The 26111-nt window shown below is 45.4% G+C and overlaps 1 protein-coding gene across 1 annotated transcript in view; it reads right to left on the bottom strand.

The window, feature by feature from the left end:
* Window positions 1–12606: 12606 nt before the first annotated feature.
* The window catches only part of LOC147302785 (uncharacterized), a 431420-nt gene continuing 417915 nt past the window's right edge, over window positions 12607–26111 (bottom strand). The window contains exons 15-18 of the mRNA XM_086283599.1: window positions 18922–19101; window positions 17384–17584; window positions 15097–15276; window positions 12607–12799 (exon numbers count right to left, since the gene is read on the bottom strand). Coding sequence (XP_086139725.1) covers window positions 12607–12799; window positions 15097–15276; window positions 17384–17584; window positions 18922–19101 — 754 coding nt within the window. The remainder of the gene's footprint in view (window positions 12800–15096; window positions 15277–17383; window positions 17585–18921; window positions 19102–26111) is intronic.

The following is a 26111-nucleotide window of genomic DNA, read 5'->3' as shown; positions in this document are numbered from 1 at the left end:
ATCCAGTATAAAGAGCAGCAGGGACGTCAGTGCTGGGACTGTACTAGGACTCATTGTTGCTTCACTTTTTCTAATCTTTGGATTTTTATTGAAGTTGCTGAAAATGTTTTTCCCTCCTAGATGGGTTTGGACTTTCATTCATTAGAAGAACCTTGGTGTGTCCACTCTGAGCTCTGTAGGAACCCCAACAACAAGCCCAACAATCCAGATGGACGGTTCCAGCTGTTAACTGGAGGAATTCCATCCAAACATCTGCTCTCACTAAATTCTTCCTCACCTACAGACTGTGTTCTTCACTGCTTTAAACTTGGAAATCAATGCAGTCATTGGTCTGCGTGCTGCTTTGTTCAGAGAGCTGATTGGCTGTTGACAGCGTTTGATCAGAGCGTGTCAGCCGTTACTATGGTGACCATAAAGGTGAGAAACAGGAAGTGTTTGTGTCCAATCCTGAAGCCTGTCACCGTTCTCCTCTCACAGCTTCACTGAGAAGCTGCAGCTTTACAGGAAACACTGGATCTTTGTTTCATACTGACTGTGTTTAGTACAATACTGCTGACAGCACCACCCACTCACTCCATCACTCTACTGACCTCAGAGTCTCCAGTCTGTAGTCTGGACTCTTCTGAAGATCAGACAGCTGCTTCACATCTGGATCCTTCAGGTTGTTCCAGCTCAGGTCCAGCTCTCTCAGATGGGAGGGGTTGGACTTCAGTGCTGCTGCCAGATAATCACAGCTGATCTTTGACAAACCACAGCGCCACAATCTGTATAAAGAATGAAAGATGTAAGTTTATTAGACAAAGTGCTTGAAATCATTCAGTGTTTCATCATCTGTTCAGAGCTGAAGAAGGTTCAGAATGTAGAAGTTTAGAAAATGGAAACTCCAAACAGCTGAAGCCAACAGGAAGCAGCTTCAAACAGGAAACTGTGCAGAGTTTCAGACTATATGTCCTGATGCAGCCAGTTGGATTTTGGAGATTTGAATCTCTGTTCTGTGACTAAGTCCTTGAATCATTTCTTCCAGTTGGTCCAACAAGACAGACTAAGTATTGGACATGTGTTGTGGCTCCATCAGGGGAGCTTCTAAATGTGATGTGATGGCCCCTCTGGGTCTGTCAGGTCACAGCACTGAAGAGAGCTCAAACTGGGCACACAGCTGTTCCAGTCTGGACCAAAGACTCTATACTGGGACTGAGGGACTGCTTTGACTGCACCCACTGGGACTTTTGAAAGGCTCATGTTCTCACTTAGATCATCGATTTCTACTGACATTTCTTTCTGGGAAAAATGGGGATTACTTTGGAAACAGGAAGTATTTTCCCCAATAAGCAGCCCTGGATTAGTAAATCACTCCAACATGTTCTCAGGCAGAAGAAGCTGTCTTGTTATGAGGGAGAGAAGAAAAAGATTGAGGCACAGAAACCTGTTGAAAGAGAGATAAAGCAGCTAAAATCAGGTGTAAAAGTAAAGCAGAGGATGAGCTGAATAAAGGACACTCAAGGCTGGCTTGGAAAGGAATGAAGTCCATGGTGGGGATGCAGAACAAGGAGCAAAGATGAATGTGATGCTGAATCAGCAGAAGACTTGGACTCATTTGATTCCAGCTTTGATATCATTGATTTCAATGAAGAGCTTTGTGATTGTAGCAAAGGGCTGGTAGCTCTGAGAGTCCCACTGATGAGGTGTTTGTGTGGAAATCTCTTAGTGGGACCAAAGAGAGAAAAAGCCCTGGTCCTGATGCTGTGGGAGGGAAATGATTGAAGTGTGCTGTGAGGAACTGACTGGGAGATTTTCACACATTTTCCAGTCCTCCTTGGAACAACAGGAAGTTCCCAGCATATGGAAACAAAGGTTAAGTGTCCTATGGCACTCAGTGATGATGGTGCTGTGGCCCCACCACCTCCACCTCTTTGTAAAGGAACTAACTGTAATCTGAAGCTTCAAATGGAACTAAGACTTCCTCCACTAGGTGGCAGTGTCTGATGAGAAAGTGTTAGTGGAGCTGGCCTGGAGTCAGAAACAGGAAGATGCAGGATTTGGGCTGAAATGGGCAAAAGTGGTTAGCACTAGTGCCTTAGAGCAAGAAGGTTGTAGGTTGAAGCTTGTTGGTCAGCTGGGCCTTTCTGTGGAGGTTGGATGTTCTCCCACAGTCCAATGAAATGCTGCTTAGGTTCATTGGTGCTTCTACATTGGCTGTAGGTGTGGATGTGAGGGAGTGCTTCTCTGTCGCTCTCTGTTGGCCCTGTGATGGACTGCTCACCTGTGCAGGTGGACCACGCCTCTTGCCCTATGACAGCTAGGGCACAGGCTGCAGCCCTGTGAGCCTAAGCTGAATAAACAGTTAGCAAAAATGATCCATAGATGGCCTGAAATCCCCCAGTTAGCAGTTTGGTAGATAGCTATGACATGCTAATCCCATCCAGCAGCTGTATTCTACCTGTAAGCTGATCCCTGCTGAGCCAAAGCACTTTTTCATATACAAATTACAACCTTTAATAGAAACCTATTGGTCAGCATCTTATTAGCCTGCTGTTAGCTTCATTCCACAGAAAACTGAGAGAAACTAACAGAGTTGATAAAGAATAAAGAGAAATGTGCTGATTTAAAGCCTTTGAAGTGCTTCAGATGATCTCTGTCCACTTCTGTCCACTCATTCATTCATGTAAGCTTTCTAATGCAGCTTTGATCTTCACAGTCTGCTTGATGAAACTCATTCTAACCCTGAATGTCAGAGTGTTCCTCCTTCTCTTTCCCATCATTCATGCTGGCAGTGGAGGAGATTTGGATGTTGGACTGTGTTTTGGATGATGTGTGTATGTTTGTGTTGGACTGCTGTCTGTAAAGCAAACGCACATTTTGCTTTGGATTTCAGTGTCAGACAGACTTTAAGGTGCAATGAAGAGTTTGAGAGTTTCACAGTGAATTTTCCAGTGGAGGATTTTTCTTCTTCTTTGAAGGTTTGAAATGTGAACATTGTTCTGCTGCAGTCAATGGACTAAACCAGAGAAGAAGAAAACAGACTTTACCATGAAGATCCTCAGTGTGGATCAGTATAATATCAGCCTGATGTCTGCAGTTTAGTGTCAGCACAACTTTCACATCATATTCATCTCAGCACAACTAAAACATGCTGACTGACCTCAGAGTTTCAAGTTTACATCCTGGACTCTCCAGGAAACCACACAGATGCTTCACTCCTGGATCCTGCAGGTTGTTCTTAGTTGAAAAAGAGGAGTAGGCATTACCCAGGTCCAGCTCTCTCAGATCGGAGGGGTTGGACTTCAGTGCTGCTGCCAGATAATCACAGCTGATCTCTGACAAACCGCAGTTCATCAATCTGTATAAAGAATGAAAGATGTAAGTTTATTAGACAAAGTGCTTGAAATCATTCAGTGTTTCATCATCTGTTCAGAGCTGAAGAAGGTTCAGAATGTAGAAGTTTAGAAAATGGAAACTCCAAACAGCTGAAGCCAACAGGAAGCAGCTTCAAACAAACACAACAAGAGAAAAAACTCTGAATGTTTCACATTAAAGTCGTACATTTCTCATAAAAACAGGACAAAGACTTGAAAAAGTCGTGTTTTTCCTTCCAGGAACCACATGGCTTCACTTTTAAAGGTGAAGTGTGACAGAAATGGACATATTTGAAGTCCAACACCTTTTTCCAGTCACATTATTAAAGCAGACAAACTACAAGCTCATTTTCATTCCAACAAGTCATCTTCTGACCTGGACTAACAACACTGGTCTCTATGTGCAGCTGGCTGTGAGACCAGTGCTCAGGGAGCGTCTACAAAGTGCAACACTGAAAGAACATCACACACTCATTTGCTTCCAGCACTTTCACACAAACATCTACTGTCATTATTGTCACCAAACTCTGTGGATCCTTTATTGCAAATTCAAATGGGATCAAATGGTCAGACAAAAGAGGGTTATGAGGAAATATGATGAAATGTTGTGTATTAGCAGCAAGTTATTGAATCATTTTCCTCAGAAACCAAACAAAATGATTGACAAACATGTTTTTACAAACTCAGTGTTGGACTTGGATCAGCAGGATAAGCTGATGTTTAAAGGCATTTGAGTCTCGCTGTATGAGAGTCCAGTTCTTACTCAATATTTATGGATGATGTTCTTTCAGTGTTGCACTTTGTTTGGCACAAAATGAAATTATTTGGCCTCTCAGATGCTTTTAGAGATTCCCAAATGACTGATGATGACATCTCTGGGGTCTGATTGATAGAAAAAAAATCTCTTTGAGACCTTTTGTAACTGACAAACTCTTCATCTGCTAACAACACTGAGTTGAATCTCCATGGCTGATAGTTGGAGCAGGCATCAGGAATACACATTGAAAAAACAAGAGGAGAAATCACCAGAGTCTTATAATCACATTCTGTAACTAAAGGGAGACGTTTTTCTATACAAATATATGTTTTATGGACATTAGAAAAAAAAAAGAGTATTGATGTGAAGCAGGATTATGAAATCTCCATACATCAGCCAGCCCATAATTATCAAGAAAGCTCTGAATGACGCATGCTGACTTTGGACTAAGTGTACTTTTGTGTGAACTGTGGTCCATAGCAGATAATGAGCAGTTTAGGTCTCCCTCAAAGATGATATTGTGTGATGACATATTGGGGAGCCGCGCAAAGACATTAGTGAAAAATCTGTGATCGTCCCAATTAGAGGCGTAGATATTTGCTAAGATCAAATGAAAACCATAAACTATGTTTTCTGCACTTAAAATCCTGTAATTTTCTCATAAATCGACAGTGCGGCTTATGGATGAATTCTGGTTGTGCTTACTGACCTCGAACCGATTTTATGTGCTACACGGCGCTCAGAAACCTTTCAAAAGATGTTTTGGTACGACTTTGCTCAGCTACGAGGCCGCACCGCTTGATGGATTGTTGGAGCATTACAGCTACGAGGAGCCTCGCGGAGTGATACGTACTCTGCTTCAACGTAATATTACTGTATTGAGTGTGTATAAGGACCATAAATGGCACCTGTAAGAGACACGGTTACAAAGAGGGTTTCAAACTCCAGGCTGTCAGTCACGCAGTAGAACCTGGGAACAGAGCAGCTGCTTGTTATTATGCTCAGCGTCTGTTTACATTTTGACTGCACGATTGTGAGCTTTTTGTTATGCACAAAAACAACATTGTTTTCTTTTATTTATGGAGCATTATTATTTAATAAATGCTGATCATTTATTCCTGAGTAACTGTTTCATGTACATCTACGCTGTATGTTAATAAATGTGCCTGTGTGAGATTTGGGACACAGCTTTGACTAAGAACTCTCTTTTTGTTCGTACTTTCTGGCTTTAAAAATATCGAGATATATATCGTATATCGCCATCCAGCTAAAGAATATCGAGATATGAACTTTGGGTCATATCGCCCAGTCGTAATATTGCAATAGGTTGTCCATCAGAAACAGCAGTATGCGACATTACGTGATGGCAGAGCTTCAGTTCATCCTTTGTCATTTTTTTTTTATTTTTTTTTTATTTATTTTTTTAATAAATAGGACAGGGGGAATGAATGAGAGAGAGAGGGGGAGAGAAAGAAAGAAAACCAAAGGGGAGAAGAGACGGTGAGAAGGGGGGGGAAGAGAGAGAAAAAAAAAAAAAAAACTCCTGGGTCACCTGTATGGAGAAAAAAAACAAACAAACAAACAAACAAAAACAAACAGAGGAGACAGCAAACAACAAAGAGCAACATAATAATAGAGAAAACAAAGCACCATCACAATAAACTAGCTAGTCATAGATATCAGTATTTACTAAGTAATAAACGATATTGTGCAGCACGCAAGATAGACAGCGCACAGTGTGCTTTGAGGCAGCAGCCAAGAAAGCTTTAGTCCGCGTCTGTGAATACCCATGTGTGCATACCTGTGTGGATCAGCATGCTTGCATTCCAAAGGTTTCTCCATGTAATGATCTGCTAGGGAGTGTGGGGGGGCCACAGCCCCGTCCTCCAGGGTGTGAAGCGGGTATGGAGGAGATCAAAACTCCAGACATCCAGAGGCCCCCAGAACACAAGAGACCATGGAAGACTAACAGAGGGGCAGCCGCGCCACTGTCCCAGTAAGAGCTGAGGAGAGTCCCAGATGAGGGCTCGCCCAGCAGCCGCGGAGCAGAAGTCAGGGGGAGTTGCAGTGACGCGCCCGTGAGCTCCGCCGGCCCCCAGCTGCGCCTGAGTGACCGAGCCCTAGGCCGAGAGGCCGGGGGCACCCCACCACCAAAGGGGCCCGAGCGAGCCCCAGGCCCCAGGCCCCGACAAGCGGCCGCCAAGGAGTGAGCCGGTGTGTACCCGGACGCCCACCCCCAGACACAAAGAACCACCAACACACCGACACCTGAGGGAGTCCGCCACCGGCAGGGGAAGTGGTGGTGGGTGGAGATAGGCCTCCAAACCTTGGAGGGCCTGAGGTGTCCCCAGAGAGGTGGCGTCTGATACCCAACCTGACATATAGACACAGACATACAGGCACACACAGACACAAACATCCATTCCCACCCTCATGCTCTCATATGCACTCACTCCACACTCAACCAACGTGGAGACAGACATAAAGAGACGCTGTACACACAATCACACTCCCCAAGCGTACTCTACAAACCGGGTCTAGGTACCCTTGCCCCTGGAGGGGGGAATTGCACCCAGACCCAGGTGGTGTTACCCTTTTCCCTGCGGTGGGGAGAGGCAGACCACCCCGACTCCGCAGCAGCAGGGAGGCCCCACACCCCAGACCGCAGTCGGACGTATATCGCCATCCAGCTAAAGAATATCGAGATATGAACTTTGGGTCATATCGCCCAGTCGTAATATTGCAATAGGTTGTCCGTTAAACTCAAGCGGGGCTTGGGCCCTGGCACGGCGTAGCCACACAATCCTGGTAGTAGTGACGCTCGGCTATGACGGCGTGCGGGTCACCAGCTGGCTTTCTCAGGATAGGGCTCCTGTGTGAGCGGTCGACAATAACGTCTTTATCCATACCCAGCACTTCACGTAGTAGCACGGATACGGCCGTGGAGGAGCTCGAGTCCAGGCCCTCTGGGATCCCTATGATGTGGATGTTAGCTCTTCGCTTCCTGCCTTCATCACATTTATCCTTCAGGTCAGACAGCTCCTCCTTCATACTCTCTACTGTAGACTGCAGGGTGGTCACCTCATCGCTCCACATTGACAGCCCATCCTCAGCTTCTTTCACTCTAACCTTTACTCCATCAACTTCGCCGCACGTCGCCGCCATGCTGTTAGCGATCTCATTTCTCAGTCCTTGCACGTCAGCCCTTATATTGTCAAAATCTTCTTTCAATGCATTTCTGAGTTCTTCTTTTAACAGCGTACTAATGTCCTCTTTAATGGATTGAAGAAGCTCCAGTTTTAGAGCAGTAGGATCCACATCACGCGCGTCTGTTGAGTCTGCTCTTCAGCGGCCGTAGAGCTGGACGCTGCCCTTTGGCCATCATCGATACTCTCGCCCGAGATCGCACCGGGGCTAAAATATTCACCTGCTCAGCTGTTTTTGATCAGTTTGAGCCTGTGTGGTTTGATCAGGTGGAGGAACGATGTGATGCTATAAAGACATCATCTTGTCCAAATGAAGTTGTTCCAACACGTGTTTAAAAAGATTTTAAAGGTTGTTGGTTCCGACATCTTAGCGATTTTTAACAGCAGTCTTAGTTCAGGTGTTGTACAGCCTGTTTTAAACATGCTGTTGTACAGCCTGTACTAAAAACCTGATCTGGATCCTCTGTCCGCTCAAACTTCAGGCCTATTTCAAAGCTTCCCTTCCTGTCGAAGATTTTGTAAAAGATTATATTTGTTCAGCTGCAATCTGTTGTAAAGGTTTCAGTCTGGTTTTAAAGCTCTTCACAGCACTGAAACTGCCCTTTGAAAAGTTCTTAATGATCTTTTATCAGCCACTGATCAGGAGACTCCGCTGTGCTTTTGGATCTGACCGCTGCCTTGACCACAGCATCTTGACCTCACCATTGGAGCATGGCGGCATCAAGGGCGCTCTATTAGACTGGTTCAGCTCTTTTATTAAATCGCATTATTACATTTGGGGCTTATATTTGACGGCAATTTGAAAAACAGCTGAGCTCAGTTGTACAGCGGTCTTTCTTCAAACTGAGGCTTTTATCTAAGGTGAGATCATTTATATCTTTTAAAAACCTTGAACGGGCGATCCACGTTTTCATGACGTCCCAGCTGGATTATTGTAACTCCTTATATGTTGGAGTTAGTGGGACCTGCCTGGCAAGACTGCAGCTGGTCCAGAAAGCTGCAGCTCGTCTTCTGACACAAGCTCAAAGACATTTATCGTCCCAACAACCACATATACGCTGGTCCCTCGCTGTAACACAGTTCACCTTTGGCGGCCTCGCTGTTTCGCTGATCTTTTTTGTGCAATTTTGCATGCTTTTGTTTTGTACAGCGCGTTGTGCTCTGCGTCCTGATTGGCTGACAATGGTCTACAGCCAATCTCGTGCCGTGTCTCCTGTACAGTACAGAATGTGTTCAAATTTACAGCAGTGTGACTCTGCAGTGCTGCACTGTATGTTTGTACGTTTTGTCCCCAACAAACAACAATGATGACGAGATGTTTTGCACCTGTGGTAGCAGCCAAAGGCAGAGGAAGATGCTGACCATCATAGTTTCAACAAGGAGGCAAAAAGGTTATAACTGTCCACAACAAGAACATCGTAAGGATGGAGTCAGCTTTGGCTTTGTGGCTCAGTGACCGCAGGAAAAAGAACATCGTGCTGGACACCAACATTATCTGCAGAAAAACTCAAAAGCTTTATGAAACTTTACCTGACAGCGAGGAGCCCAGGCCATGGACGAGTGCTCCTCACACAGAAGCTCATTTAATGCCAGCAAAGGCTGATTTGACACGTTTCAGAAACACTTTGCTTTCACTCTTTAATAATGAACTTATTTTTCTATGAAGGTTTGAACTTTGTTTAAACAAGAGAGAAAAGTGTGAAAATGTTCATGCCTGTCTGAGAAAAGTGTAGAAAGTGTGCAGTGAGGGTTTAACTGCCTTAAAACTTCTATAATACTTGTAAAACATAAAGCTGCTACTTCATTCTGAGACTTATTTTTAGAACGTAACTCGATAAACGAGCGACCGCAGTACTGTATTGTGTTTATTTTGAAAACTCTCAACAGGATCTTCAGATTTATTTTGAAAGCTTTATCTGGAAAACACAAACACATAAGCAGGAAACAAAGAGCGTGATATGAAACGATAGACGTTTTCATATGGTCATCATATATACATCGTTCTATCGAACAGCCCCAGCTCCTGCTGTCAGTCTCTGTAAATCTGCTCTTAAAACACATTTGTATTCACTGGCTTTTAATACAGCATGAGAGTTATTTGATATTTGATGTGTGATATTAATATTAGGAGTTATTTTAATAGTTATCTTGGATTCTTGTACAGCACTGTGGTCAACGCTGCTGCTGTAATTAATGTGCTATAAACACATAAACAATCTGCAGTTAAACATCCAAAACTAAAGATGTGATCGCTGCCTTTAGAAAATGTGCTGATGCACAAGATATCAGCTCCATTAAGGTGGAATGTGGCCGTGTTAGAAACATGTTGGAAGAAGTTTGAAGCTGAAACTGTGAAGCTGAGAGTGAAAGAGCTCCAGCGTCTGTCACAGGAAACTTTCTTATTTCCACACTGATGAAAGCATCAAGCTTTGATTTCCTGCTGCTTTTATTGAGTCACACTGTGAAACTGAGCCACAGCTGAACCAGCATCCCTGTACAGCAGACACTTACAGCGCTTGGCTGCTTCCATTGAACCCTCTGCACAGAACTTCAGTTTCCTCTTCTGGTCCCAAAGTGCAGAACAACAAGGTTTCAAACAGCTTCGGTCCAGCAGCATCAGCCACAGACATGCAGAGAGAATCCTTTGGTTGTGTTGTGTGTTTGCATATCTGCTGTGTTGCTTTGTGAGGATGGATCATCTACTGCATCTCCAGATAAACAAGCTGCACCTGAACCTGGTAGCTTCACTTAGAAGACACTTGTGACGGGAACGTGTGAGAAGTTTTGTGCAGACAAGTGTGGATTTAGAGTGTGGGACGAGCTCTCCACAGTCTTTGTGGAGATCCACATTCTGCATACTGCCTGTGAGAAGCTGCAGACATTTGTCCTCCAAATCCACTGAGCAGCTGCTCGTGGTGGTATTAGCTTCATGTGTGCGTGTTAGCATGAAGCCTCGGTCACACTCTGCTGTGGACACGGTCACGGACAGCTGGACGCCTGATGGACGAGTCGTCCTTCCTGTTAAACTTCTTTGAGCATGAGAATAGCATGAGAAGCTCAGTGGACACTGTTCAGTGTTTTAACTCTCGCTTTCACTTCAGCTTCACCAACAACAGCACAAGCAGAGCAGCCCACTGCCTGCATGGCTGGGACAGCGCCCCCTGGTGACTGTAAACCACTACAACATGTAGACGGCCGTCTGCAGGCTGGATGTAGCACCACCGCAGAGACGTGCTGCAGCTCTGTTTAGTTACCCAGCTGACAGCAGAGGCTGTAGTTTACTGTTACCAACATGGAAAACTGAAGCTTCACCAGCTGGAGCTACAGAGCTGGAGAACAAAGGAGACTGAGAGGCCAGAATGATGTGGGAGGAAACATCAAGAGCCTGTTTGAAAGGAGACACATGTGGATGCTGTGCCAGTCTGTGGTCTGTCAGAAGTCAGCTGAGTCACACTGCAAGAAGCTGCAGAATCTCAGAGGAGGAGATTTGGAAGTGTTTGTGGGACAAACTGGACTCAAAGAAAGAAGATGTTTGTGAAGTCTTTGGTGGAGGTGAGCAGTGTGAAGCAGAACACATGCAGATGAATCAGGAGGTCAGCATCAGTGTCTCCTTGTGGTGGACGGTAAAAGAATCAGAGCCAACGCTCCCGTCCACCCTCGGCATGAAGCAGTGCTGTTTCTGAAACAGGAGGACAAGTCCAGAGAAGACAGAGGAAGCAAAGATGAGGGTGGGACAGGACAGCAGGACTTCCTTCACACCTGCAGCTCCATCACACTGCTGTAGCTCCACTTCATCACACATGTACCTGCAGCCTGTCTTCGAGTCCAGGAGTCACCTCCACACAGTGTAGAAGCCTCCTGTGCAGACCATGGAGTCCAGCCTCTGTCAGGGAAGTCGGCACTAAAGCCTGAAAGACTTCAATCTGTCTCTGCTCCACCCGAGAAAGACCAGCACCGTACTTGTTGTGCATTCAAGGAGGGAACATCAGCGCTGCATCGTGGGAACAACACTGCAGGAACAAAGACACAGCACGGCCGATGAAGGACGAGGACAAAGGAAAGGTGAGTGAGAAGACCCTGGTGGTGTGGACGGACCTGCAGGGGCTCCAAGACTGAGGAGCAGAGACGTCCATGTACCAGCTGAGGATGCTGCAGTGATCCAGGGAGCTCGGTCCAATCTGAGGCCGTGTGAACTACGTGGACCACAGTTTCTTCACAGACTTCAGCAGCGTGAACATCTGGAGATCCAACAGTGCACGAGCTGTGAGCCATCAGCTGTTTCTCTCATCAGCTGCTGGAATGAGAGCTGCTGGAATCATCTCGAGCAGCAGGAAATCACTGATGTTGTTTCTAACCAAAGATATGGGACTGAGCTCCGCTGAGCTCCTTCTACTTTCATCCAGATAGAAACTGCTACAGTCTGCTGATTATTGCTTTGCCTCCATCACACGAGCTCTTTATCCTGTTCTTCACTCTCATTGGTTCTTTGTCTGCTTGTTTTTACAACAGTAGTCTTCTGATTGGTCAAAGGAGACAATCAGCTGTGACTAAATGTAGCTCCTACAGCAGTGATGGGAATAACTACTGAAGCTAATCCAGTATCAAAGCTCAGGAATCAGCAGCTCCCACCTCGTTTTCTTTCAACAACTATTTTTAGCTGCTGTGTTTTTGTGTTTCTGCAGACCTCAGACATCCTGCTGCTCTGGACAACTTTTTCATTCTTTTTTATCATTATTTTGCTTTTCTTTTATTATTATGTTATATGTATTAATATGTGAAACACTTATTCTTTGTGTTTTTGCTTTGCTCCTGTCAAACTGCTTTAATAAAATCTGCTGCAGTCTAAACTGTGGACGTTCCCTTTTTAACCCTTTGTGAAACAATAAAGGTTTAAATCTAAGTATTCATCTATGTTAGTGTTTAATGGGTCTAATAGGTTGCTTTGGCCTTTCCCAGTAATATCTTCCCTTGCAGTCTGTGGTCCAGGCTTCTAAAACCATCCCAGGTTAACAAGAACTACAATCTAGAGGAGAGCTGCCATAACAGGTGTGACTGATGAGATCTGACCTGCAAGGTTACTCAGGTTTGTTTGTATCAGGACAAGCAGGGAAGCCGCCTGGACGTCAAAGTAGTTAGAGCTGGGCGAGTGTCCTCACCCACATCGGCTTCACAACTCTGCATCATCTACTGAGTAAGACTCAGAGCATCAGAGATTAGAAGGTCTACAAAGAGCTGAACCAGACTTCCTGTATAAAGGTTTTAGTTCCACAGATCGACAGTGTCAGCACAACTAAAACGTGGAGACTGACCTCAGAGTTTCAATTTGATGTTGTGGATTCTCCAGAAGAACACACAGCTGCTTCACTCCTGAATCCTGCAGCTTGTGGTCTCTCAGGTCCACCTCTCTGGGATACGAAGGGTTGAGCTTCAGCACTGCTTCCAGATAATCACAGCTGATCTCTGACAAATCACAGCGCTCCAATCTGTATAGAGAATGAAAGATGTAAGTTTATTAGACAAAGTGCTTGAAATCATTCAGTGTTTCATCATCTGTTCAGAGCTGAAGAAGGTTCAGAATGTAGAAGTTTAGAAAATGGAAACTCCAAACAGCTGAAGCCAACAGGAAGCAGCTTCAAACAAACACAACAAGAGAAAAAACTCTGAATGTTTCACATTAAAGTCGTACATTTCTAACAAGAGTGTTTTAAAGACAGAGTCACTGATGATCATCTTCTGCCCAGTAAAACTTTGGGTTTCCTCATGTGAGTGTTAATGATGCACAAAGACTGTGAGTGCAAAGAGGGAGCGAGGAGGATGACAGAGAGATGGTACAGGAGCATCAAGAACCCGGCGAGGAAATGAGCAGAAGGACTTTGGAGCCTGTTGGATTGAAGCTTTCACAGAGACGTGTTTGACTGGACACCACCAGGACAGACTTTTAATCCCAGGATTTGGATGAGCTTTCTGTCTTTATGGTCACAAATGATGCTGTAACTCTGTGAATGTCCTGGAACTGTCAGCAGTGTGGTTACGTCCTTTTGACCTGAGTTTCCACAGCTCTTATAACAGCAGTGTACATTCAGACTGAGACACGCTTCAGTCTGTATGGACCTGTTTCTGTAGCTGCCACCATCATTCTACGGTCGTGTCCAAATTCATGGGCTGCATCCTCCCGAGGACCCGGCCTTTGCGGTCTACGTGGGCTGGGTCCTCAGAAGGTCGGGTAGGCTGGAAATAAACAGCTGGGGAAATTGGACGGTCTAGCCTTCTGATTAGCGTCACCGCTGTCTCGGTGGAGTTTAATAAACTCAGCCGTCTGCTCCTTGCTATCTAAAATATAACAGGACACTGGCGTAAATTCTCGACCGTCTCATACTTCTGTTTAATCAGTTTTCTGTTTGACGTTTAGTCAGCTCTGTAAAGACCAAGGAGGAACCCACCTGGGGGATTAATAAAGTTTTATTTTATCTAATCTAATAACTTTAATCTCAGCCAAACCGATTTACTCACGAACAAACAAAACACTGAAAAAAGCCAAACAATAACATTTTGAGGTTGTCTAAGTGACTTATATATCACGTTTAACCTGAGTAGCGAAAGTCCGCGGTGATCTGAAAATGATGTGCCGGGAGTTGTGCCGTTCTCGGCGGCTTCAGTGACCCTCGAGCTCCCGGCTGGCTATAGTGCTGGTGGGTAGCAGACGTCTCCGAAAACGTCGAAGCACTTTTGCAAATATGCGGTATCTTGATAAACCGAGCAGATATTTGATGTTTACACAGCTACTTTCTCGCCTGAAAATATGTTAAAAGTTTATTTTGTGACCGAAAAAGATTAGTATGAGTAATTTTAAAACTTAGTAGCGGCCGCCATTGTTGGAAACTGGAGTTTGGCTGGGCCGCGCTATGAATTCTGGGATATGGTAGGCCACGAAGGACACACCCGACCCATCCTTCAAATTCGGGGAAAAGGAGGACGCATTTGTTGGCTGCATTCGGAGGAGTCTACGAATTTGGACAGCCTTCGACGTGTCGCTGTGACGTAATCGGTCTACAAATGCGGCCTCAGGAGGATGCAGCCCATGAATTTGGACACGACCTACATGTTTGTACATCAGCTTATCAAATACTGTCTGCTGTCTTCATTTATTACTCTTCACCTGCTTCACTGTCACTGTGTGGGCGGAGCTGTCTGAGCCCTGCCCACACAGACACAGCTCCTCTATGGAGCAAAACTTCTGCTTCATCTCCGCCTCTTTTCTTCATCCTCCACCTCTCTTTTCTCTTCTTCGGTGTTCTGCAGCCACAGAGCCTCACAGCCATTAGCACGCCCATACCTGAGCAGCTAGCATTACCCAGCATGCCGTGCAGCAGTGTCAGTTTGTAAATGTGCAAGAATTCCTGCTCCAAACTGTTTCACAGAGTGCTGTGTGCCGTGACCTTTGACCTGCTAAAGACAGTCAGCTGTGGATTATTCATTGTTGTGTCTGATACTTAGAACTGTGAGGAAGAAGCTACACAGTTAATCAGGGTCCCCTCTCTCTGAATCAGGAAAGGTGGGCAGGCCGCGTGTGGGCCGCGGGCCATACGTTGAGCATCACTGTTTGAAATGTGAACATTGTTCTGCTGCAGTCAATGGACTAAACCAGAGAAGAAGAAAACAGACTTTACCATGAAGATCCTCAGTGTGGATCAGTATAATATCAGCCTGATGTCTGCAGTTTAGTGTCAGCACAACTTTCACATCATATTCATCTCAGCACAACTAAAACATGCTGACTGACCTCAGAGTTTCAAATCGACATCGTGGATTCTCCCGAAAACCACACAGATGCTTCACTCCTGAACCCTTCAGGTTGCTGTAGGTTCCACTCAGGTCCACCTCTGTGGGATACGAGGGGTTGGACTTCAGTGCTGCTGCCAGATAATCAAGGCCAATATCTGACAAACCACAGCTCTTCAATCTGTATAAAGAATGAAAGATGTAAGTTTATTAGACAAAGTGCTTGAAATCATTCAGTGTTTCATCATCTGTTCAGAGCTGAAGAAGGTTCAGAATGTAGAAGTTTAGAAAATGGAAACTCCAAACAGCTGAAGCCAACAGGAAGCAGCTTCAAACAAACACAACAAGAGAAAAAACTCTGAATGTTTCACATTAAAGTCGTACATTTCTCATAAAAACAGGACAAAGACTTGAAAAAGTCGTGTTTTTCCTTCCAGGAACCACATGGCTTCACTTTTAAAGGTGAAGTGTGAAAGAAATGGACATATTTGAAGTCCAACACCTTTTTCCAGTCACATTATTAAAGCAGACAAACTACAAGCTCATTTTCATTCCAACAAGTCATCTTCTGACCTGGACTAACAACACTGGTCTCTATGTGCAGCTGGCTGTGAGACCAGTGCTCAGGGAGCGTCTACAAAGTGCAACACTGAAAGAACATCACACACTCATTTGCTTCCAGCACTTTCACACAAACATCTACTGTCATCATTGTCACCAAACTCTGTGGATCCTTTATTGCAAATTCAAATGGGATCAAATGGTCAGACAAAAGAGGGTTATGAGGAAATATGATGAAATGTTGTGTATTAGCAGCAACTTATTGAATCATTTTCCTCAGAAACCAAACAAAATGATTGACAAACATGTTTTTACAAACTCAGTGTTGGACTTGGATCAGCAGGATAAGCTGATGTTTAAAGGCATTTGAGTCTCGCTGTATGAGAGTCCAGTTCTTACTCAATATTTATGGATGATGTTCTTTCAGTGTTGCACTTTGTAGACGCTCCCTGAGCCTCACAGCCAGCTGCACATGGACCAGCTGACATTACCCAGCATTAGAGGCGGCTGTAAAAAATTCATGTTCCCATTTAAATGGTTTTAATTTGAATAAAACGATGTTGATTCATTCAATCCTGAATCGATGTTTAATATAAATGTATTTTGCCAGAATCTCAGGTTAAAGCTCACAAACTATTTCAACAAGCAGCAAACAGCTAAAACAGTAAATGAGAGCAGCTAAACACACAAAGATGGAAACACAGAGCGTGGATCGTTCACTCCACGGCACGTACACGGACACGCCGTCGGGGCTGAAAGTGGACAGATCACAGATCCTGAAGCTGCAGGTTTCATCTGTCTCCAACCAAAACTGAGTGAAGCAGCAGCAAAAGAAGATCCAAACTCTGCTTCACGTTTGATCAATATGCTCATGAATTCTCTCTGACTTTGGCTGTTCCTGCCTGCACAGCTCTCTCTCTCTCAGTGTACTCCAAGAACAGCTTCAAACATCTGTTTCTGCATCATTCACTGTTTATTAGCCACCAGTCTGCTGTTGTGTTCAGTGCTGTCGGCCTCTGACAGTAAAGCCTCATTTCTGCTGTTCCATGGAAACTTTTTAAAATGATGACAGATTACAAACTCTCAGCTGTGTCTGTAATCAAACCTCTGTAACTTTGCTTCACTTCAGCAGCATCAGCTCATGTTCACATGTTGCTTCATGGTTTGCTTCAGTTTTTGATCGACTGCAGAATATTTTGAAGGTTATCTGCTATAAAAAGCCAGAAGAGGAAAATCTGCTTCATGTGTTTCTGTTTGATCCTCAGTGACTTTGACACAAAGGCCTCTGCTGTGATGATCACACCTCTGATCAAGTCTCACAGTGTCACAACTGATAAATGATCAGAGTTAGAATATTTCTGACTGTCTGCTGTGTGCCGTGACCTTTGACCTGCTAAAGACAGTCAGCTGTGGATTATTCATTGTTGTGTCTGATACTTAGAACTGTGAGGAAGAAGCTACACAGTTAATCAGGGTCCCCTCTCTCTGAATCAGGAAAGGTGGGCAGGCCGCGTGTGGGCCGCGGGCCATACGTTGAGCATCACTGTTTGAAATGTGAACATTGTTCTGCTGCAGTCAATGGACTAAACCAGAGAAGAAGAAAACAGACTTTACCATGAAGATCCTCAGTGTGGATCAGTATAATATCAGCCTGATGTCTGCAGTTTAGTGTCAGCACAACTTTCACATCATATTCATCTCAGCACAACTAAAACATGCTGACTGACCTCAGAGTTTCAAGTTTACATCCTGGACTCTCCAGGAAACCACACAGATGCTTCACTCCTGGATCCTGCAGCTTGTTGTTGTTGGTCGAAAACCAGGAGTAGTCATTACTCAGGTCCAGCTCTCTCAGATGGGAGGGGTTGGACTTCAGTGCTGCTGCCAGATAATCACAGCTGATCTCTGACAAACCACAGCCCCTCAATCTGTATAAAGAATGAAAGATGTAAGTTTATTAGACAAAGTGCTTGAAATCATTCAGTGTTTCATCATCTGTTCAGAGCTGAAGAAGGTTCAGAATGTAGAAGTTTAGAAAATGGAAACTCCAAACAGCTGAAGCCAACAGGAAGCAGCTTCAAACAAACACAACAAGAGAAAAAACTGAATGTTTCACATTAAAGTCGCACATTTCTAACAAGAGTGTTTTAAAGACAGCGTCACTGATGATCATCTTCTGCCCAGTAAAACTTTGGTTTTCCACATGTTAGTGTTAATGATGCACAAAGACTGTGATTGCAAAGAGGGAGCGAGGAGGATGACAGAGAGATGGTACAGGAGCATCAAGAACCCGGCGAGGAAATGAGCAGAAGGACTTTGGAGCCTGTTGGATTGAAGCTTTCACAGAGACGTGTTTGACTGGACACCACCAGGACAGACTTTTAATCCCAGGATTTGGATGAGCTTTCTGTCTTTATGGTCACAAATGATGCTGTAACTCTGTGAATGTCCTGGAACTGTCAGCAGTGTGGTTACGTCCTTTTGACCTGAGTTTCCACAGCTCTTATAACAGCAGTGTACATTCAGACTGAGACACGCTTCAGTCTGTATGGACCTGTTTCTGTAGCTGCCACCATCATACTACATGTTTGTACATCAGCTTATCAAATCCTGTCTGCTGTCTTCATTTATTACTCTTCACCTGCTTCACTGTCACTGTGTGGGCGGAGCTGCCTGAGCCTCACCCACACAGACACAGCTCCTCTCTGGAGCTAAACTTCTGCTTCATCTCCGCCTCTTTTCTTCATCCTCCACCTCTCTTTTCTCTTCTTCGGTGTTCTGCAGCCACGGAGCCTCACAGCCGTTAGCACGCCCATACCTGAGCAGCTAGCATTACCCAGCATGCCGTGCAGCAGTGTCAGTTTGTAAATGTGCAAGAATTCCTGCTCCAAACTGTTTCACAGAGTGCTGTGTGCCGTGACCTTTGACCTGCTAAAGACAGTCAGCTGTGGATTATTCATTGTTGTGTCTGATACTTAGAAGTGTGAGGAAGAAGCTACACAGTTAATCAGGGTCCCCTCTCTCTGAATCAGGAAAGGTGGGCAGGCCGCGTGTGGGCCGCGGGCCATACGTTGAGTATCACTGTTTGAAATGTGAACATTGTTCTGCTGCAGTCAATGGACTAAACCAGAGAAGAAGAAAACAGACTTTACCATGAAGATCCTCAGTGTGGATCAGTATAATATCAGCCTGATGTCTGCAGTTTAGTGTCAGCACAACTTTCACATCATATTCATCTCAGCACAACTAAAACATGCTGACTGACCTCAGAGTTTCAAATCGACATCGTGGATTCTCCAGGAAACCACACAGATGCTTCACTCCTGGATCCTGCAGGTTGCTGTAGGTTCCACTCAGGTCCACCTCTGTGGGATACGAGGGGTTGGACTTCAGTGCTGCTGCCAGATATTCAAGGCCAATATCTGACAAACCACAGCTCTTCAATCTGTATAAAGAATGAAAGATGTAAGTTTATTAGACAAAGTGCTTGAAATCATTCAGTGTTTCATCATCTGTTCAGAGCTGAAGAAGGTTCAGAATGTAGAAGTTTAGAAAATGGAAACTCCAAACAGCTGAAGCCAACAGGAAGCAGCTTCAAACAAACACAACAAGAGAAAAAACTCTGAATGTTTCACATTAAAGTCGAACATTTCTAACAAGAGTATCTTAAAGACAGCGTCACTGATGATCATCTTCTGCCCAGTAAAACTTTGGTTTTCCTCATGTGAGTGTTAATGATGCACAAAGACTGTGAGTGCAAAGAGGGAGCGAGGAGGATGACACAGAGATGGTACAGGAGCATCAAGAACATTAAAGTCTGGCGACTAAATGCCTCACTCCTAAATGATTGGCAGTTTTGTGAGTTCATACATACTGAACTAAATACTTACTTGCAGTTGAACACAACTCCGAAAATATTGCCTTTAACCCTCTGGGATTGCACCAAGGCATACATTAGAGGTCGCATAATATAATTTGCAAGTGCCAGGAAGAAAAGAAAAGAGGCTAGGCGGTGTGAATTGGAGGCCAAAATAAAACACCTAGAGCAACAACACAAAAAAGCACAGACAGCCAATTTGCTTTCCGATCTTAAAATGTTACGTAGTGATCTTAATAGTTTAATAAACGAGAAAATTGAGGGCAATTTCAGATTCACTAAACAAAAGTACTATGAACAGGGTAGTAGGGCTAGTAGATTGCTGGCAATAAGACTCAGGAAACAGCAAACTTGTAATATGGTCCAAAAGTTGAAGTCAGATCAAACCCTAATTACTAAACCAAATCAAATTGCAAGTTGTTTTGCCAATTTTTTCGAGTCATTATATAAAAATTCAGATACATGTAAAGATAACAATACACTATCTGATTTCTTAGAAAAGATCAATTTAAAAACACTGCCAGAGTCTGTAGCAAAGGAGTTAGATGAACCAATTCGACAACAAGAAATTTTACAGGTGATTTAAGGTTTGATTTCAAACCTTAAAACTAAAAACAGTCCTGGCCCTGATGGTTTTATTAACGAATTCTATAAAAAAACTTAAGGACCCCACAAACTGTCAATCATACAGGCCAATCTCATTACTTAATACTGATTTGCGCATTCTCACCACGATTTTAGCCAAAAGAGTTAGTAAAATTATTACACAGGTTATAAATCCAGATCAAACGGGGTTCATTGCAGGAAGGCACTATGGGCACAATGTTCGTAGATTGTTGAACTTAATGTCCTTGTACAAGACCAAACAAGAAGAAACAATGATTCTGTCTCTTGATGCGCAAAAAGCATTCGACAGGGTTTCCTGGCAGTACTTGGGCCAAACACTTGAAAGATTCAAATTTGGGCCAAACTTAATTAAGTGGATACAGATTCTTTATTCCAACCCAATGGCGGCTGTACGGGTAAATGGAACAATATCAGCCAGATTTCCACTGGAACGTGGGTGTAGACAAGGATGCTCACTGTCGCCCCTGCTGTTCGATATAAGTATTGAGCCTCTGGCGCAGTTGATTAAAGCCCATCAAAGCCCTCCTCAACAACAAGAAGAGGGCTTTCAGAGGGGGCAATAAAGAGGAGGTGAGGAAGGTCCAGGTGTTACTAAAGGACAAGATCAGAGAGGCTAAGGACAATTACAGAAGGAAGCTGGAGTGGAAACTCCAGCAGAACAGCATGAGAGAGGTGTGGAGGGGCATGAAGACCATCACTGGATTCAGGCCAACCAACAGCAGGGGAGCTGAGGGAGGTGAGAATAGAGCCAACGAGTTGAATCTGTTTTTCTGTTTTTTTGGGGGGGGTTTTGCCTGTCCCGTTTGGCTCTTTTGCCATCAGAATTGTTGTCTAAAGGCAAAGAAAGATGCCCAACGGATTTACTTTACCAAATTGACCATCCCAGCCTTGCCGTAATGGTCCATTTGATTCACCTTTTATTGTTTATTTTATTTTCACTTGCTGAATACGGGACAGACTTGACTGGGGGAAAGAAGGGGAGAAAGAAAGAGGGAAAGAGAAACAGCTGAGAAGAGGGACGGGGGAGAAGGGCAAAAAACAAAAACCAACAGAATGGGCAGAAAAAAAAAATGCATATATCAATCACCTGGATCACCTGTTGAGAAAGAAAAAAGAGAACAAGCAGAAGAAAACAAGAGTAATAGAATAAACAACATCACAATGATATATGGGAATATGACAGTAAATACTAAATATTAAACATTATTGTGCAGCACATAAGATCAGCAGAACACAGTGTGCTTTGAGGTAGGAGCCAAAAAGGGTGTAGTTTGTGGGTGTGATCACCCGTGTGTACACCTGTGAGCATGGACGCGCTTGTTTTTAAAAGGTTCCTTCATGTAATGATCTGCTAGAGGGTGTGGGGGGGGCCACAGCCCCATCCTCCAGGGCATGAAGCAGGTATGGAGGAGATCAAAACTCCAGACATCCAGAGGCCCCCAGAACACAAGAGACCAAGGAAGACCAACAGAGGGGCAGCCGCGCCACTGTCCCGGAAAGAGCTGAGGAGAGTCCCAGATGAGGGCTCACCCAGCAGCCGCGGAGCAGAAGCCAGGGGGGGTTGCAGTGACGCGCCCGTGAGCTCCGCCGGCAGCCAGCTGTGCCTGAGTGACCGAGCCCCAGGCCGAGAGGTCGGGGGCACCCCACCTCCGAAGTGGCCCGAGCGAGCCCCAAGCTCCAGGCCCCGATAAGCGGCCGCCAAAGAGTGAGCCGGTGTGTACCTTGACGCCCACCCCCGGACACAAAGAACCACCAACGCGAATCTGTTTTTCAATAGATTCGACACCACAGTGTCTGCTCACACCCCCACAACCTCACCTGTAGTCAGTCTGGAATCCAGAGCCACACCACTGCGCCAGCCTCTCTCTTCACATGGCGCTGTTGCCTCCTGTGAGATTCCTGACACCTCTCCCCCACCCATCACCTTCACTCAATACCAGGTTGAGATGCAAATGAGGAGACTTCACTCAGGCAAGTCTGCTGGACCAGATGGAGTGAGTCCCCTCGTCCTCAAGACCTGTGCCCCCCAGCTGTGTGGAGTCTTTCATAAACTGTTTATGCTGAGTCTGAGTCTGCAGAGGGTCCCAGTGATGTGGAAGACATCATGCCTCGTCCCTGTACCAAAGACGCCACGTCCCAGTGGCCCCCAGGATTACAGGCCCATGGCACTGACCTCCCACATCATGAAGACCCTGGAAAGGCTCATCCTGGACCAGCTGCGACCCATAGTAAGACCACATCTGGATCCCCTTCAGTTCGCTTATCAGCCTCGTCTCGGAACTGAGGACGCCATCATCTACCTGCTCAATCGTATCTACACCCATCTGGACCAGCCGGCGAGCACTGTGAGGGTCATGTTTTTTGACTTTTCTAGTGCTTTCAATACCATCAGGCCAACCCTCCTGGGCGATAAGTTAGCAGCAATGCAGGTGGATGCTTCTCTGGTGTCCTGGATTGTTGATTACCTGACAGGAAGACCACAATATGTACGTCTCCCACAGTGTGTGTCTGACAAGGTAATCAGCAACACAGGGGCACCACAGGGGACTGTCCTCTCCCCCTTCCTCTTCACCCTCTACACCACAGACTTCAGCCACTGCACAGAGACCTGCCATCTTCAGAAGTTTTCTGATGACTCTGCGGTGGTTGGATGCATCAGCAGGGATGATGAGACAGAGTACCGGGCTGTGGTCGACTCCTTTGTCACGTGGTGTGAGCAGAATCATCTGCAGCTCAACGTGGCAAAGACCAAGGAACTGATCGTGGACTTCAGGAAGACCGGGAAACACTTGACCCCTGTTTCAATCCAGGGGGACAGTGTTGACATTGTGGAGGACTATAAATACCTTGGAGTACACATTGACAATAAACTGGACTGGGCTAAAAACACCACAGCACTTTACAGGAAGGGCCAGAGTCGTCTCTATTTTTTGAGGCGACTGAGGTCCTTCAACATCTGCCAGAAAATGCTGAGGATTTTCTATGAGTCTGTTGTGGCCAGTGCGATCCTCTATGCTGTTGCATGCTGGGGGAGCAGGCTGAGGGTAGCAGATGCCAACAGACTTAATAAACTAATCCGTAAGGCCAGTAATGCTGTGGGGATGGAGCTGGACTCCCTCAAGGTGGTGTCGGAGAGGCGGATGCTGTCCAAGATAAAGACAATGTTGGATAACACCTCCCACCCACTCCATGACATGCTGGTCAGTCACAGGAGCACGTTCAGTGAGAGACTGAGATTACCGAAAAGCACCACTGAACGACACAGGAAATCTTTCCTGCCTGTGGCTCCCTGTACAACGTATCCACTTAACACACTGTTTACTGCTACAACTACACGTTTCTTTTCCAGCTATTTATTAATGAGTGACTTTATATATATATATGTATATATATATATATATGTATATATATATATATATAAAAAACACCCAGCACGCCCCTGTGGGCGGTTTATCCTTCAAGCTCGGGTCCTCTACCAGAGGCCTGGGAGCTTGAGGGTCCTGCGCAGTATCTTAGCTGTTCCCAGGACTGCGCTCTTCTGGACAGAGATCTCCGATGTTGTTCCCGGGATCTGCTGGAGCCACTCGCCTATCTTGGGAGTCACCGCACCTAGTGCTCCGATTACCACGGGGACCACCGTTACCTTCACCCTCCACATCCTCTCGAGCTCTTCTCTGAGCCCTTGGTATTTCTCCAGCTTCTCGTGTTCCTTCTTCCTGATATTGCTGTCATTCGGAACCGCTACATCGATCACTACGGCCGTCTTCTTCTGTTTGTCTACCACCACTATGTCCGGTTGGTTAGCCACCACCATTTTGTCCGTCTGTATCTGGAAGTCCCACAGGATCTTAGCTCGGTCATTCTCCACCACCCTTGGGGGCATCTCCCATTTTGACCTCGGGACTTCCAGGTTATACTCCGCACAGATGTTCCTGTACACTATGCCGGCCACTTGGTTATGGCGTTCCATGTATGCCTTGCCTGCTAGCATCTTGCACCCTGCTGTTATGTGCTGGATTGTCTCTGGGGCATCTTTACACAGCCTGCACCTGGGGTCTTGCCTGGTGTGATAGACCCCAGCCTCTATGGATCTTGTGCTCAGAGCTTGTTCTTGTGCTGCCATGATTAGTGCCTCTGTGCTGTCTTTCAGTCCAGCTTTGTCCAGCCACTGGTAGGATTTCTGGATATCAGCCACCTCCTCTATCTGCCGGTGGTACATACCGTGCAGGGCTCTGTCCTTCCATGATGGTTCCTCGTCTCCCTCCTCTTTCTTGGGTTTCTGCTGCCTGAGGTATTCACTGAGCACTCGGTCAGTTGGGGCCATCTTCCCAATGTATTCTTGGATGTTCGTTGTCTCATCCTGGACTGTGGTGCTGACACTCACCAGTCCCCGGCCCCCTTCCTTCCGCTTAGCGTACAGCCTCAGGGTGCTGGACTTGGGGTGAAACCCTCCATGCATGGTAAGGAGCTTTCTTGTCTTTATGTCAGTGGCTTCTATCTCCTCCTTTGGCCAGCCTATTACCCCAGCAGGGTACCTGATCACGGGCAGGGCGTACGTGTTGATGGCCCGGATCTTGTTCTTACCATTCAGCTGACTCCTCAGGACTTGCCTGACCCTCTGCAGGTACTTGGTGGTTGCAGCTTTTCTAGCGGCCTCTTCATGGTTCCCATTCGCCTGCGGGATCCCCAAGTACTTGTAACTGTCCTCTATGTCTGCAATGTTGCCTTCTGGTAGTTCAATCCCCTCAGTTCTGACTACCTTCCCTCTCTTTGTTACCATCCGACTACACTTCTCCAGTCCGAACGACATTCCAATGTCATTGCTGTATAGCCTGGTAGTGTGGATCAGTGAATCGATGTCTCGTTCACTCTTGGCATACAGCTTGATGTCATCCATGTACAGGAGGTGGCTGACAACTGCTCCGTTCCGTAGTCGGTATCCGTAGCCAGTCTTGTTAATGATCTCACTGAGGGGGTTCAGGCCTATGCAGAACAGCAGTGGGGACAGAGCATCTCCTTGGTAGATCCCGCACTTGATGGTGACTTGTGCTATGGGCTTGGAGTTGGCCTCTAGTGTTGTACGCCACATCCCCATTGAGTTCCTGATGAAGGCTCTTAGGGTCCCATTGATCTTGTAAAATTCTAGGCATTCCAGTATCCAGCTGTGGGGCATTGAGTCATAGGCCTTCTTGTAATCAATCCAGGCAGTGCACAGGTTGGTCAGTCTGGTCTTGCAGTCTCGGCTGATTGTTCTGTCTACCAGTAGCTGGTGTTTTGCGCCTCTGGTATTCTTGCCAATTCCTTTCTGTGTCCCGCTCATGTATTGACCCATGTGCCTGTTCATCTTAGCCGATATGATGCCTGACAGGAGCTTCCATGTAGTACTGAGGCAGGTTATTGGTCGGTAGTTGTAATAAAATAAATAAAATAAGAATAAGAATTAAAAGTGCTAAGTAGATAGATATATACATGAGTGCAGGTGGTGATCAGAACATGAAATTCAGGGCCTTTCAATTAATGGAGAACAGCATAAATTGTCCATCTATGCAGACGATGTACTTTTATACATTTCAAATCCTGCAGTCAGTTTACCTCATTTAAAAGAAATTATTAGTACATACGTTTACCTCTCTGGTTACACAGATAATATTGACAAAACATTGGCAATGGATATAGGAGGAAACATTTCACTAACATTCAAGGAGCGATGTGGCTTTAAATGGCCAAACGAAGGTATCAAGTATTTAGGAATTCAAATTCCTCACTCATTATCAGACTTGTTTAAAGTAAATTATGAAGTTATAGTTGCAAAAATAAAAAAAGATTTAGAGAGATGGACAGTCCTGCCTCTGTCTTTCTTGGGTCGGATCGAGAGTATACGTATGAATGTATTGCCAAGACTTCTAGACCTTTTTCAAATGCTGCCTATAAACATTCCCAACTCTACATTT

Source organism: Aulonocara sp. 'chitande type north' Nkhata Bay, linkage group LG23 (genome assembly GCF_057382095.1).
Source record: "Aulonocara sp. 'chitande type north' Nkhata Bay isolate Kocher_YH1m ecotype deep benthic linkage group LG23, A_spYH_male_GT1.1, whole genome shotgun sequence".
Classification (NCBI taxonomy): Eukaryota; Metazoa; Chordata; class Actinopteri; order Cichliformes; family Cichlidae; genus Aulonocara; species Aulonocara sp. 'chitande type north' Nkhata Bay.
The sequence above is the reverse complement of the archived record's forward strand: the minus strand, read 5'-3'. Positions and strand labels throughout refer to the sequence as shown.